Source organism: Peromyscus maniculatus, chromosome 4 (genome assembly GCF_049852395.1).
Source record: "Peromyscus maniculatus bairdii isolate BWxNUB_F1_BW_parent chromosome 4, HU_Pman_BW_mat_3.1, whole genome shotgun sequence".
In the NCBI taxonomy this organism is placed as follows: domain Eukaryota; kingdom Metazoa; phylum Chordata; class Mammalia; order Rodentia; family Cricetidae; genus Peromyscus; species Peromyscus maniculatus.
The window spans coordinates 97,292,697-97,307,330 of NC_134855.1; the positions used below are offsets into that span (position 1 = coordinate 97,292,697).

The following is a 14,634-nucleotide window of genomic DNA, read 5'->3' on the forward strand; positions in this document are numbered from 1 at the left end:
GTCTTTAAAAGCTTTTATTAGCATATATTAATTATATACAATGGATTTTGACATTTTCATACTGTATTTGGATCACATTCACATCCTCTTCCCCCTCCCAAACAGTTCCCTTTTTCCCATAGCTCCTCCTCGGCTTTCGTGTCTTTATTTATTTTTGGAGGGGCGGGGGTGACCCAATGAGCTTCATTAGGGTTATTTAAAAGAACATGGGCACCTAACCAGTGTCTATACAACAACAGAATAAATATCTTTTTCTGCCTCATCAACCATCAATTGTACAAACTCTCGGAATGAAGGGCCCTCCCTCATGAGCCCTATCCCTTCTGTGACAGTGTGGGAACATTTTAAAGTGTATGTGGACAAATGCAGATGTTACCAGCTCAATCACTTGATGTCTCATGATACAATTAAGAGACTGAAATATAAGAGCTAATAATGCTCCTTTAGCTAACAAGAGACAGATTTTCCTCTAGTCCAGGCTTGCCTTCTGCCTCCACCTCAGACATGTTAGCACTCCAGGTGTGCACCCACCACTATACACATGGCAACAGTTTTCACTGAGCACTTCTATATGCTACAAACATTCTTTATTACATTAGATCTTCTATTGGGTGCTTATGTGTATTTTCTTCCAAGTTAGATATAAAATAGACACAAAACTGATTTGTTTAAGCAAACCCACAGAAGGAACACAGACAAGAAGGAATAGAAGTCTTCACTGGTGAGAGCTCTGCTGTATCTGTCCACATCACAAACACGGCGTTCCTCCAGTCACTCTACACTTGAGCAACGTGACGTTTACAACACGTCTATTACAAATAATGTGTGCCAGTAACGCCCCCCTTTTTTGTGGGGGTCTTTTTTGCTATTTTGTCTCCCTCACCGCCCCACCCAGAGCTGAGGACTGAACCCAGGGCCTTACTCTTGCTAGGCAAGCGCTCTACTACTGAGCTAAATTCCCAAACCGTATTACAGATAATGTGACTGACGAGGAGCCTTTTGTGTACACACTGGCACACATCTGCTACATGCTTAGTGCAGGTGCCTAGGGATTAAGTCGCTGCTCTGTAGCAGCCATTATGTCTTTAGTTCCCACAAGCAATGCTAAACCGGCCTTCAGCTGTGCCAGGGTGTTACTCGTACAAGTAGCTTACAGGAATTCTCTCTCCTCATCTTTACATCATGTTTTGATTTTCACCAATTTGATATTATTTTCTGGTTGTCAGTAGTGAAGTTGGGTACCACTTTTCAAGCTTTACACTTTTCTGTAGTGTGGGAGCCTCTGCAGGATGCAAAGTAAGTACTCTACTTGAGTCATATCCCTCCACCCAGTGCCTTCTCTAAAATGCTTGCACAAGTATTTTGCCAGTTTTTAAGTGGTTGTTTTTCCTGATATATAGCAGTTGGTCTATAGCTGCTGTATTATGGACGTTCGTTGTTTATGTGTGACATTTTCTGCTGTGGCTCAGTTTTTCACTCTATGTTGTCTTAGTTGAAATTCTGTATTTTAAAGTACTGTCATCTTCATCAAACAATTAATGCTTATCTTAAGAAACTTTCTTCTGTGAGATAATGAAGATTTTCTTCAGGGTTCTGCTTAAAAGCTTTCTATTTTCACGTTTAACATGTAGATCTTTACACTGCCTGGATTGATTTCATAGGACAACATTCAGTTTTTTTCTTCATCCAGGGGGGTAACCAGTTGTTCCAGTATTCTTTAATTCATTTGATCCTCACCATAGGTGTGGTTACTATTTTTATCCCTATTATACGCAGAAACAAAACAGACTTTAATTCTTCAATTCATGACTACTAATAATTAATAAGCAGAAATCAGTTTAAATCAAAAAGGTTTCTTTCTTTCTTTTTTTTTTTGTTGTTGTTTTTTGAGACAGGTTTCTTTGTGTAACAGTCTTGGCTATCGTGGAATTCTCTTTGTTGACCAGGCTGACCTCACTGAGATCCCCCTGCCTCTGCCTCCCAATGCTGGGATTCAAGGGGTGCACCACCACTGCCTGGCTAAAAGTATTTCTAAAATCTGTTCTCTTACCAGCATATTATGTTGTGCCTCTCAAAAATGGAAGTGGGCACCAGGGAGATGGCTCAGCAGGTAGAGGCATTCGCCACTAAGTCTCTGAGGCCACACGTGAGCTCTGATAAACATGTGCCCCCACACAACTGTAATGAAAAAAGAAAAAAAAAACAAAACTTAATTTAGAAATAAAAAGGGAGAGGCAGCAAGCTAGCTGATCAGGTAAAGGAGTTGAGCTACCAGCCAGAGGGCCGGAGTTTTATCTTCAGGACTCATAAAGCAGGACAGAGCTGACTGCTGCTGCTTGTGCTCTGACCTCCTTTTTTAAAAAAGTGAGCCTATATTTCATGGGGAAAATACATTTCTTGGACACACACATAAATATTCATATAAATACACACATATGCGTCCTAGTTTAATCTGAGTCAGGCTCAAGCACTTAATTTCCTATACAAACTCTGATCCAAAATGGCAAATCCAGAAATTAAGAAAAATAGTTATTAGCTGGGCGGTGGTGACACATGCCTTTAGTCCCAGCACTCAAGAGGCAGAGCTAGGCGGAATCTCTGTGAGTTCGAGGCCAGCCTGGGCTACAGAGCGAGATCCAGGACAGGCTCTAAAGCGAACACAGAAACCAAAAAGAAGTAGAAGAAAAATAGTTATTACATCAGAAATAACTGGGGCTGGAGAGTTGGCTCAGCAGTTAGGAGCACTGACTGCTCTTCCAGAGGATCAGGGTTCAATTCCTAGTACCCACAACTGTCTATAACTCCAAGATCTGACACCCTCACATAGACATACATACATTCAGGCAAAACACCAATGTACATAAAATAAAAAAAATAAAAAGAAATTTAGTAAGTGGTAGGGCTTCCACCTACCCTGTGTGAGGCCCCAGCAACCTACACACAATGACATAACAGTTTTTAAGCTTTTATAAAGGAAGTATGTTAATTTTAAGGTAAATATACTTACATGTGTTTTAAAAATCCACAGTTGAGCATTGTATCTCACTAGGCACTCAGGAGGCTGAGGCAGGAGAATTGCTACGGTGGAAGCCCGTATAGGCTACAGAGTAAGATCCTGTCTCAAAAATGATTCAATGTATTATTACTTTATTAGGTTCCATTCTGTGGGGCTGAAGAGATGGCTCAGCAGTTAACAGCATTTACTGCTATTGCAGAGAACTGGGGTTTGGTTTCCAACACCCATAACTGACTTAACTCTAGTTCCAGGGGATCTGACAGCCTCTGCAGGCCCAACAGGCTTGTGGTGCACATCTTTAATCTCAGAATCTAGGAGACAAAAGGCAGGTAGATCTCTGTGTTCAAGACTAGCCTGGGCCAAATAACAGGTTTCAAAGTGGCCAGGATTACATAGTGAGACCCTGTCTAAAAGCAACAGAAAGGCCGGGCGTTGGTGGCGCACGCCTTTAATCCCAGCACTCGGGAGGCAGAGGCAGGCGGATCTCTGTGAGTTCGAGGCCAGCCTGGGCTACCAAGTGAGCTCCAGGAAAGGCGCAAAGCTACACAGAGAAACCCTGTCTTGAAAAAAACCAAAAAAAAAAAAAAAAAAAAAAAAAAAAGCAACAGAAAACACAAATTGTTTGTTATGCAATTTATTCATTGTTACTTCTTATGTATCTTTGTTCGTGTTTTTTTTTTTTTTTTTTTTTTTTTTTTTTTTTTTTTTCCCCCAAGACAGGGTTTCTGTCTAGCTTTTGTGCCTTTCCTGGAACTCACTTTGTAGACCAGGCTGGCCTCCAACTCACAGAGATCTGCCTGCTTCTGCCTCCCAAGTGCTGGGATTAAAGGAATGCACCATCACTGCCCAGCATACATATATATTTTATATAAGCAAAAAATGATTTCTAAGAGCCAGGCATGGTAAGGTATACAGAGACCCTCTCTCAAAACAAATAAACCAAGGCTGAGCAGTGATGGTACACACCTTTAGTTTCAGCACTTGGGAGGCAGAAGCAGGTGGACCTCTGTGAGTTTGAGGCCAGCCTGGTCTACAGATCGAGATTCAGGACAGGCTCCAAAGCTACACAGAGAAACCCTGTTTTGGAAAAAACAAACAAAAACAAACAACAACAACAACAACTATTATTTGGGGCGTGTAGGGATTTTGGAACAAGTTCTCATCAAGCTTAGGTTGACCTCAATTCAAACTGGAGCCAAGGATAATCTTGAACTTCTGATCTCCGTGCCTGTATTTCAAGTGCAGGAATTACAGTCATGTGTCACCACATCTGGCAGTCCTCTCATTCTTAGTGGTATTTAAAAAATAAAAGACCAATCAGGTGTGGCGGTGCACCCCTTCAATCCCAGCACTCTGGAGGCAGAGGCAGGTGGATCTCTGTGAGTTCTAGGACAGCTAGAGGTGCACATTGTGACCATGTCTCAAAACAGGAACAAACAACAACAACAAGAAAAGACCGGATCACTGGGGCCTAGAAAGATGGGTCAGCTGCTAAGAGCACTTCCCATTTACGCAGAGTTTGCCCTCAGCACCCATGCTAGGCAGCTAACAACTGCCTACAACTCCAGCTCCAGTGAATCCCACTCTCTCTTCTGGCCTCCATGAGCACCAGCACACATGTGCCATGGACACACAAACACACAGATTTTTTTTGGGGGGGGAGGGGGGCTGGGGAGTTTCGAGACAGGGTTTATCTATAGCTTTGGAGCCTCTCCTGGACTAGCTCTGTAGACCAGGCTGGCCTCAAACTCACAGAAATCCACCTGCCTCTGCCTCCCGAGTGCTGGGATTACAGGCGTGCGCCACCGCCTCTTGGCCACAGAAAGATCTTTAAAAAAGAAAGAAATGACAAACGGTCCTGTTGTTGAAGATGGGAGAAAGTTCTGTACTCATACCTTGTTTCTTCACTTTTCTTGATTAGATTGATCAGGAGTCACTTCCTTCAGAATCTCTATCAGTGAATTTAAACGATCATGAATTACCATTATCTTCTCTTTCAGCTGGGAAGAGACATAGATTGAGGATTCTTACACTCCTCACTCAACCCTCAATCTGCTGGTTATAATGTTACTAGATTTAAAATAAAAAAAATAAATCTATTTTAAAAAAAACCCACAACACACACATACATTTAAAAATTGCCTATCAGCTGGGCGGTGGTGTCACACACCTTTAATCCTAGGTCTACAGAGCGAGATCCAGGAAAGGCGCAAAGCTACACAGAGAAACCCTGTCTCGAAAAACCAAAAAAAAAAAAAAAAAAAAAAAAAAGCCTATATCAAGGGAAAGGATAAAGCTGAGTTCTAGGACAGCCTGGTCTCTGTACTTAAAATGAGGGCCAAGCCACAGTTACAAAGTAAAATCCTGTCTCTAAAAAGAAAACAAAAAAGTTGTATATATTAAATAACTACACAACCAAGTTTACCTCTGCAATCTTTTCTGGTAGAGGCACATTGTGAATATCCATCTCAGATGCATTTACTATGGTCTTTGTTTTTAAGAGATAACTAAAGAGAAAACATATAGAAAAAGTATTAGTACCATTACCAAAGCCTGTCTCAATGGCTTCAAGGATCATGGTGTATTTCTTTGGAAAAACAAATTCTCAATTAAAACCACAAACTCTCCTCATCCTTCCCCATTCTCAGAGACAAAACTATCTCTCAGGAAAACTGAAAACAAATCCAGAATCAAATGATTAACTCCCATGGGTGAAAAATTGACTAAAGGCTGGGCACGATGGTGTGTGGTATGATGGTGTGCGCTGTGATCCCATCACTTGGGAGACAGGAAGGTGGGTGCTGGGATCTGAACTCTGGTACTCTGATAGACCTATAAGTAATTTTAACCTCTGAGCCGTTTCTCCAGCCCTTTCAGTTTCTTAAAACACCTAAGTCAAGTGTTCCATTAGTTAGGAAGATGATGAAATATCCAGTGAAATCTATGGGAAGAAGTAAATGCGACCACAGGCATTACTGCACTCTATTCTTCATTTCATTGATCTTTTTCATCAGGTAAGATTTTCTCTGTATCTGGAGAAAAGTGCAGAAAATAGTTACTCCAAGTGTGGAGTATTCACTTTTCAAGTTCAGCACCAGTATCATCTAAAAATGACTCTAGGTCCCCGCAGTTAATATTATCACCTTGGCAGATCTGGGATGGCAAAGGAGACAAGCCTCTAAGAAGCACTATCTAGATTAGCTTAATTGAGGTGCAAAGGCCCCCTCTACATGTGAGTAGCACCATTCGATGGGCTAGAGTACTGGACTAAAAATAAAAATGAGAAAGCAAGGGCCGGAGAGATGGTCCAGTGTGGTTAAGAACACTGGCTGCTCTTCCAGAGGGCCTGGGTTCAATTCCCAGCACCCACATGGCAGCCCACAACTGTGCGTAACTCCAGTTACACCCTCACATATATATACATACATAGAAAACACAAATGCACATAAAAAATAAAAATAAATCACTTAAAAAAGAACGAGAGAGAAAAAGCTGAGCATTAGCACCAATCTCTGCTTCCTGACACAATACGACCAGCCACCTCCTCTATGGCTTCCCACCATGATGGACTGCGCCCTCAGATGTGAGCCACAGTAAGCCCTCCGTAGGTCACTTCTGTCAGGTATGCTGTCCTGTCACTAGACAAGTAACCAATACAGCCTCATTTCAAATTCCTGAGGGAGAAAAGCTGACTGGCTTCATTGGATCAGGAATAAATATACATGTATATTTCTTTCAGGCTGGATACCATGTAGGCCAAGTCCTATCCACAAGAAGGCTATGAGGCACAGCAGTAAATGAAGTTATATACGACACTATTTCCCAAAAGCATACCTTCCAGAATTTCCCTTAATGAAAGAATACTATTAAATTACTCCATATGACTCTTAAGACATGGTACAATAAATCATCTAAATAATCATGACATTTATCACAGGTTTGTATTTTGTCTTTACTTCAGACATGTGTATAATAAATAGTGCCTGGCCTTTTGCATCTTCTTTGGTTATAAACACCTGGACTTTTCTAGAAAATTTTAAAAACCTTATTTGATGAATAATATCTCCCTCTACTCACCACACCATTTTGTCACAGGAAAGGCAGAAGTGACCTCTGAGGGCAGCCAGAGCAGCATGGGTGGAGTACAGATGGAAGCCAATAGGAACCCCACAGGAATTACAGAACAGAAGGTTGTATGTGCTGGTGGGAATGGAAAGAACAGAATATAAAATAAGGAAAACCCAGAGAAGAAATAAATCTACTGCGGGCAGGAGGATCTGAAGTTCAAGTTCACCAGCTTCCAAGGCCAGCAGGGTTACAGAAGACTCTTGTCTCAAAGAAACAAAAACAAAGAACATAATTTATGAAAAACAATTATTCTACACTTCCTCAGATCACTTGTATAGTTCATGGCTCCCTACCTTATAAGCTGTCCTCTCTCCCTCACATGTGCACCTTGCTATGTGAATGCCCACACCCACACTGAATAAACAGAATAAAACTATTTCTAGATTATAATGTGAAACAGAAATAGAACTCTATTCTTGTATGTACTTTTCTTGAAGTACTATAGATCAACTCTAGCACGACACACAAGTTAGGCAAGCACTGTACTTCTGAGCTATAGCACATGTCCAAATATAGAATTAAAACTATTTATCGGGCTTCTTTTAAGAGGTTTGTTGTAGGCTCCCATACTTGAGAACCAGCACTTGGGAGGCAGAGGCAGAATTGTAAAGTCAAGACAAAATCGTTATTACTAAGAACAAAATTGATTTTGTAAAATTAAGATATTTTATGTAACTAACCGGGTGTTGGTGGCCCATGCCTTTAGTCCCAGCACTCAGGAGGCAGAGCCAGGCGGATCTCTGTGAGATCCAGGACAGGACTACAGAGAAACCCTGTCTCGAAAAACCAAAAAACAAACAAATAAACAAATAAATATAAATAAATAAATAAATAAATAAATGGTCCTAGTTATCTCACAGGATGATTTAAATAGTCCTAGTTATCTCCTCAGATGTTAAAACCTACACCCAACCCTAATTTTCATTTCATTAATGCCTTGTTAAGATTCAAACGTATAAAAAGTATATCATTGAAACATACTATATGGAAAGAATAAACTTAGGTCACAACAAAAATAAAGTTTTCTTCTTGTTCACGACAATTAGGCACTCCTCAGTGTCATTAAATCAGGAACTATAGATCCACCTCAGGAATTCTCCACACGTACCTGCATCTGAGAGAACCTTCAATGCCAACCAGAATGGGCTCTAACAAAACGACGTTGTTCGTGACTCCTGGAAGACAAACGGGTTTTGAACAGGAAAACCTCTCACCGTAAAAGTCAACAAAACGCGGGGGGTGGGGGGTGAGGGCGCTCAGCCAAAGACGCATGCTTAGCTCACGCGAGGTCCAGTTCCGGAAACAAAACCACGGCTCCCTCACCTCTCCTCCTGCCCCGGCCCGCCTTTCTCAGACGCCAACCCTCGCCTCACTCACGGGAGAAAGCCACGGCCCCGAGAGACTTGGACAGATCCCAGGCGAGATGCACGGTGTCGGCGAGCACCGCGTGGCAATGCGCACAGTGGAACACGGCACACCTCTCTGGCTCCAACCACGCAGGAGGCCGCAGGTCGACGAGTGACGCCTCCACCTTAGTCTCGGAAGGGCCCAGAGGGGAGGACCCGTCCACCACCTGAGTGTCCCACTCCATGGAGGTAGTGAAAGAAAACGGCGTGTCACTGGAATCACTGCAAGACCGCGTCCGCAGTAGCGAGAGGCGACGCCGCGAGCGTGCCGCCATCTTTTTGAAGCTCGCGCCTCCGTTTTACGCACGCGCCAGGTCCCACCCAAATGATGTTTTCCTGCGTTCTCATTGGACAACATTCCCTAAGATACGCCCACAAGCTGTCGAGCGCCTGCGTATTAATCTGTTAGGCGTGCGGTATAGCGCGCTTCCGCCGTTCTATTGGCCAGCATTGAAAAACCACCCTCGAGGCGTTCAACCAATGGATGTGCAGCAGGCTTCATTTAAACTGACTATAAAGGTCGGCTTGTCAACGCCTCGGGTGGCGCCAGATTTGAACGGTGCTGTTTGAGCACTGGCTGTTTTTCTGGGTGTCGCCGGGATTGCAGAACGCGATGACCGTCCCCTCTGCAGAGGAGCTGGACTCCTTCAAGTACAGTGACCTGCAAAATTTAGCCAAAAGGCTGGGCCTCCGGGCTAACCTGAGGGTACGGTGCCGGCTGGTGGTGCGGGCAGTTGGGTGGGCGGGGTAGGAGATACCTGGAGTGCAGGGGATACCGGGCGCAGAGACTGAGAGGAAGCCCCCTGGGGACGCTGTTTTTGGGTGAGTCGGTTTGGTTCACGGTGGCTGGAATTTGTTAAACGAAAGAGAAGCCATGGCTGTTACTTTATTTGGAGGCTGGCTTTTTCCAAAGGCCTCTTTCTGGAAACTCTAATGATAATTTCCCTGGTACTAGATGGGAAATGCAGACCCATAAGACGTAGTCAATGTAATGTCTAATGCCGGTTATTAGGCAGTTGAAGAAAAAGTTGAATTGCTTTCTGTAAAACTCCCAAACTACTACTGTTTAGTAAACTATGATAGTACCTGCACCCTCACAGGCCTTTATTGGGATGCCTAGCCATCAGGATATAGTATGATTGCCCGTACACTGATCTCTATTGTGATGGTGTTCTTTTTTTTAAAAACCGGTAAGGACTTTTGCAAGGTGTTCAGAGAAAATGTGATTCATTGTGAAATTGGGGCTTGCTATATTGTAATTGAGATTTCCCACACGTGTACCCCAGAAATTTGTACAGCAACTGATATTTGCACTAAATGTCTCTTTAATCACCACAAATGTTTTCAAATGGTTTAAACAGAATAATGAGACCATAGATGCTCCTCAGGTCTGTCTGTCTGAATGGCAATGAAGAGTACTTGGAAATGTTTCAGAGTTACACAGCTTAATAAATAAAGTTTAGGCCCTCAGGTTTTTGCTATCTGGTTGGATTTTTTTGGTGTGTGTCGGGGGCGGTTCAAAACAGGGTTTTTCTGTGTAACATTCCTGGCTGCCCTGGATCTCGCTCTGTAGACCAGGCTGGCCTCAAACTCACAGAGCTCAGCCAGCCTCTGCCTCCCAAGTGCTGAAATAATCCCAATTTTAAAGGGATATTAAAGGAAACAGTATATAGCTTAGACTAGCCTGGAATTGAGGGTCCTCATGCCTCAACCTTCCCTGGGTCTATAGGCTTGTACCACCACCTCTGGCCTGACTGTAATTGTTTATCAGACTACATCTGCTGCTCCTACCCTCCTTTCCGTCTCAGCTGGCCACCACCAGCCCAGCTGAGCACCTGTCCCACCTCTATCTCGTAGTTTAGGTTTCTTCCCAGCCCGATGGGGCATTTCTAGCTTACGTGGTTAATAAGCTGTTTCCCCATTAGTACAACGGGAAGCAGCAGAAGGCTTGCCTGTTCTGTTCACCAGTCTCTCTAGCTCCTAGAACACTGCTTAGCACACAGACCTGGTGTTGCGACCCACACGCTTGAAGGAGAGAATCGACTCTACAAAATTGTCCTCCGAACTCCACACATGCACTGCGGCACACCTGCCCAAATACACACACACACATAAGTAAATAAATAAAAATTTGCACCTAGCTGGGTGTGGTGGCACAGGACTTTAATCCCAGTACTCGGGAGGCAGAATCAGGCAGAACTCTGAGTTCAAAGCCAGGCTGGTCTACAGAGTGAGTTCCAAGACAACCAGGGCTACACAGAGAAACCCTGTCTTGAAAAAACAAAAACAAACAAACAAAAAACCAACAACAAAAAGACCTGGATTACCTCTTCTGAGAGGAAACCTCAGGTGAGATTTATTGAGTAGGAAATACGAATCATTTTATTAATAGCTAGATGGCTTCATGCAGAGATGTCTAGTACAGTTGAAGCATGTGGCTTAGGCTCACACCCCATCAAAACTTCTGTACTTAAAGGGCAGGCAAATTTCAAGCTTTGCCATTTACTACTGATTAATGGTAGATTGTGTGAGAAGGAAAGCCAAGCTCAGAGATTGAGCCCAGCTTAAGTGTATAGAGTGATATACACACAAGAAACATGGACTGAGCAGGTTGTATTTATATACTTGGAGGTGTGTGTGTGTGTGTGTAACAACAATTAAAAAACAGTCATGAATTTGAGAGAGAGCAAGGCCAGGTACATGGATAGAGGATGAAGGGAGAAAAGGAATGGGCAGAGGAAGTTATGTAATTATATTTTATTTAAAAAAATTTTAAGCCAGTCAATGGTGGCACATGTCTTTAATCCCAAACACTCAGGAGGCGGAGGCAAGCAGATTTCTGTGAGTTCAAGACTTGTTGACAGAGCGAGTTCTAGGACAGCCAGTACTACACAGAAACCGTCTTGAAAAAAAAAATTTAAGTTATTTTACTCTTTTATTTTGAGGTATGGTCTTACTATATAGCTCTGGCTGTCTTGGAATTCACTATGTAGACCAGGCTAGCCTCAAACTCATAGAGATATGCCTACCTCTGTCTCCTGAGTGCTTGGGATTAAAAGCATGTACCATCATGCCCAGCTAAGAATTTTTTTTAAAATACAAACATAATTATTATTTTTTTTAAAATGTTTGGCCCTCAACTGCATACCTGTTTGTAGTAGGGAAAAAGAACCTAACAAATATACTTGATCTTTGATTGTTTTGAAATAGGGTCTCATTCTGTAGCCCAGGTTAGCCTAGAAATCTCAGGGAATTGCTATGCCTGATTCCATTTGAACTTTTAAAAAAGGAAAGCCACTCAGATCAGTATTTGTCTTCCAGAAAGGAACAGGGAAGCTTTCCTAGAATGGAAAGTGAGTCCAGGAGTTCCCTTTTCCCCAGGACTTGTAAGGACTTCCCCACTACAGGATGCCACCTGCCCACCAGAGAAACTGGACCCTAAAAGTTTCCCTCCTCAGCTTGGTACTCCTTCTGGCTTACTTCCTTCGAGGTTTTCATCCATCTCTCCAGTTCCGGACGCAGTTCAGGTTTCCTAAGCATCCAGTTGGTCACCCGCTGCCCTCTGAAGCCAACTCTTCAGAGGCTGCCCCTTTGCTGGAGGACAGAGTTTATACCCAAGAAGCCTTACGAGGCAGGCCAAGCTAGCAAAATCGTGCTCCTGACTACTTTTCCAACTTCTTTCTCACCCTCCTCTCCGTTAGCTCAGTGTTCCAGTCATGCTGAACTTAGTCATCGTCGGCCCTGTTTTCTTTGCCTTGCTTTTCCTCTTGTTCTGTCTGTTTGACCCTCTCTTCTCCATTCTCACGATCTCAGCAGCCCCAGCCAGGACATCTGTCTTAAAGCTGGGGCATCCCATCACCTGCTGACACTGGATCTATCAAGCCCACAATATCCAAAGCTTCCTCACACACTTACCCCATTGTATTGCACTGTATGTCTTTTTTCTTTACCTGATACTGCCCCTGGGGTGTGAAATCCAGTTCTATCCAGGCCATTGTTATAGTCTGCCAGCCTGACCAGAGTACAGTCAGTAAACAGAAGAAAAAGGTGTTTGGCATAGATTTCTTGCTTTTTTGACTTTGACTGTAATGATGAGCTATTCTTTCCTACAGGCAGACAAGTTGTTAAGAGCCTTGAAAGCCCACCTGAATCCAGAAGCAAGGAAAGAAAATAAAAATCAGGTGAGTAATGTTCCTTATCACTTATTAGATAGTAAAATATTGTATTTAGTTAATGAGCAATTAAATACTTATTGGTGATGATTTAAGATGTAATAGATGATATAAAGGCTCATGCTTATAAGCCCAACATTGGGAGATGGAGCCAGCACAGTCTATTAGAGTTCTAAGTCAGACCCTGACCCTAGCTCAAAAACAAACAAACAAACAAATAAATAAATAAATAAATAAATAAATAAATAGATATGATGTTTATTATTATATGATGGTATTATCATTAGTAATAGGACCAGGGACTGAATTGTCTCATCATTGTTTGTTATAAATTTTTAAAATGCCATGTTACTAACAAATAAGATATCTTTTTTTGTTGTTGTTTTTCAGTTTTTCGAGACAGGATTTCTCTGTGTAGTTTTGGTGCAAATAAGGTATCTTTAAACAAATGCAGAAGTACTTGTATGTCATGGTACATGCTTATACTCTTACACTCCAGCCTTCCAGTGGCTGAGAGAGGAAGTTCTTTTTTTTTTTTTTTTAATTTTTTACAAAAAAATTGTTTATTCATTATTAAAATATGTTTTAATTAAAACAGAATTGCAGCACTTCTCCCTCCTATGCAAACTCTCATTTTCAAGTTGGTAGCTTTTTTGTTTGTTTTGGTTATTTTTGTTACATATATATGAGAGTATATATATATATATATATATAATGATATGTATGTATGCTTATGCATATGCATGTGAAATTATAAATAAATAAATAAATCCGCTAAGTCCTTTAAAAAAAAAGGTAGTGCAAGTTGGTAATCCTAGCACTCTTTTTTTTTTTTTTTTTAAAGATTTATTTATTTATTATGTATTCAGTGAGTATTCAGCCTGCAGGCCAGAAGAGGGCACCAGATCTCATTATAGATGGTTGTGAGCCACCATGTGGTTGCTGGGAATTGAACTCAGGACCTCTGGAAAAGCAACCAGTGCTTTTAATCTCTGAGCCATCTCTCCAGCCTGATAGGAAGTTCTTGAGTTCAATATCAGCCTAAACTCATGTAAGACCCTGTCTTTAAAAGAAAACAAAAACCAGGCGGTGGTGGCGAATGCCTTTAATCCCAGCACTAGGAAGGCAAAGGCAGGCGGATCTCTGAGTTCGAGGCCAGCCTGGTCTACAGAGTGAGTTCCAGGACAGCCAGGGCTGCACAGAGCCACCGCTGCCGCCACCACCCCCCGGCCCATCCAGATTCTTTGTGGTACGGAAAAGAAAAAAGAAAAAAAAAAACAAACAAGTTTTTTTTCCTCTAACACAAATAAAAGAAATAGCTGGGCGGTGGTGGTGCACACCTTAATCCCAGCATTCAGGTGGCAGAGCCAGGAGGATCTCTGTGAGTTCGAGGCCAGCCTGGGCTACAGAGTGAGATCCAGGACAGGCACCAAAGCTACACAGAGAAACCCTGTTTTGAAAAAACCAAAAAACCAAACCAAACCAAACCAAACAAACAAACAAAAAAAAAAAACAAATATAAGAAATAATAGCTAATAGTATTAGTTATTCAGTAATGAAAAGAACCTTCCCCACTAATATATATAAGCCATTAACAATGATTTCTTTTGTTTGTTTTGTTTGTTTCTCGAGACAGATTTTCTCTGTGTAGCCCTGGAACTAGCTCTGTAGACCAGGCTGGCCTTGAACTCACAGAGATCCACCTGCTTCTGCCTCCAGTGTGCTGGCATTGCGTGCACCACTATGGCCCGGCTAACAATGATTTCTTACATAAGCAGGTCTGTTTAGGATTCTCTGCTTTCTGACTATACTGTATCATACAGTAACTTTTTACTTTTTTAGTTTATGCTATTTCCTTATTCTCATCTGTGACAAGTTACTTTGACTTAGGATGCAATTGCTAGTGTACATG

General features: G+C 42.2%; 2 protein-coding genes across 8 annotated transcripts in view; one reads left to right on the forward strand and one right to left on the reverse strand.

The window, feature by feature from the left end:
* On the reverse strand, positions 1-8,956 carry Oip5 (Opa interacting protein 5). 4 transcript variants are annotated; one of them, XM_006991259.4, is made up of 6 exons: positions 8,522-8,948; positions 8,253-8,319; positions 7,094-7,216; positions 5,442-5,523; positions 4,912-5,016; positions 1-1,763 (listed from the first exon to the last, which is right to left on the reverse strand). In XM_006991259.4, exons 1-5 carry the CDS (start codon positions 8,823-8,825, stop codon positions 4,921-4,923), a joined length of 672 nt encoding a protein of 223 aa, XP_006991321.1. In that variant the 5' UTR covers positions 8,826-8,948; the 3' UTR covers positions 1-1,763; positions 4,912-4,920. The 4 variants fall into 4 exon arrangements, with proteins under 4 accessions (XP_006991321.1, XP_076426502.1, XP_076426503.1 ...); XM_076570387.1 differs by lacking the exon at positions 1-1,763 and adding an exon at positions 3,008-3,327 and having other exon boundaries at positions 8,522-8,952; XM_076570388.1 differs by lacking the exons at positions 1-1,763; positions 4,912-5,016 and adding an exon at positions 4,798-4,844 and having other exon boundaries at positions 8,522-8,956.
* Positions 8,818-14,634, forward strand: part of Nusap1 (nucleolar and spindle associated protein 1) — a 24,698-nt gene continuing 18,881 nt past the window's right edge. For 2 of the 4 annotated variants that reach the window (XM_006991257.4, XM_076570383.1), the window contains exons 1-2: positions 8,932-9,256; positions 12,663-12,731. In XM_006991257.4, the coding sequence (XP_006991319.3) occupies positions 9,164-9,256; positions 12,663-12,731 (162 nt within the window). In that variant the 5' untranslated portion in view covers positions 8,932-9,163. Of the gene's footprint in view, positions 9,257-12,662; positions 12,732-14,634 lie in introns of all 4 variants that reach the window. The other 2 variants (XM_042275981.2, XM_006991258.4) reach the window with 2 other exon arrangements.

Coding starts and splice junctions, on each gene's coding strand:
- Oip5 (XM_006991259.4), bottom strand. CDS start 8,825: ATGGCGGCACGCTCGCGGCGTCGCCTCTCGCTACTGCGGACGCGGTCT. Junction 7,217..8,252: donor GAAGGTTCTCTCAGATGCAG/GTACGTGTGGAG, acceptor CATTCCCACCAG/CACATACAACCTTCTGTTCT. Junction 5,017..5,441: donor TACCAGAAAAGATTGCAGAG/GTAAACTTGGTT, acceptor GTCTCTTCCCAG/CTGAAAGAGAAGATAATGGT.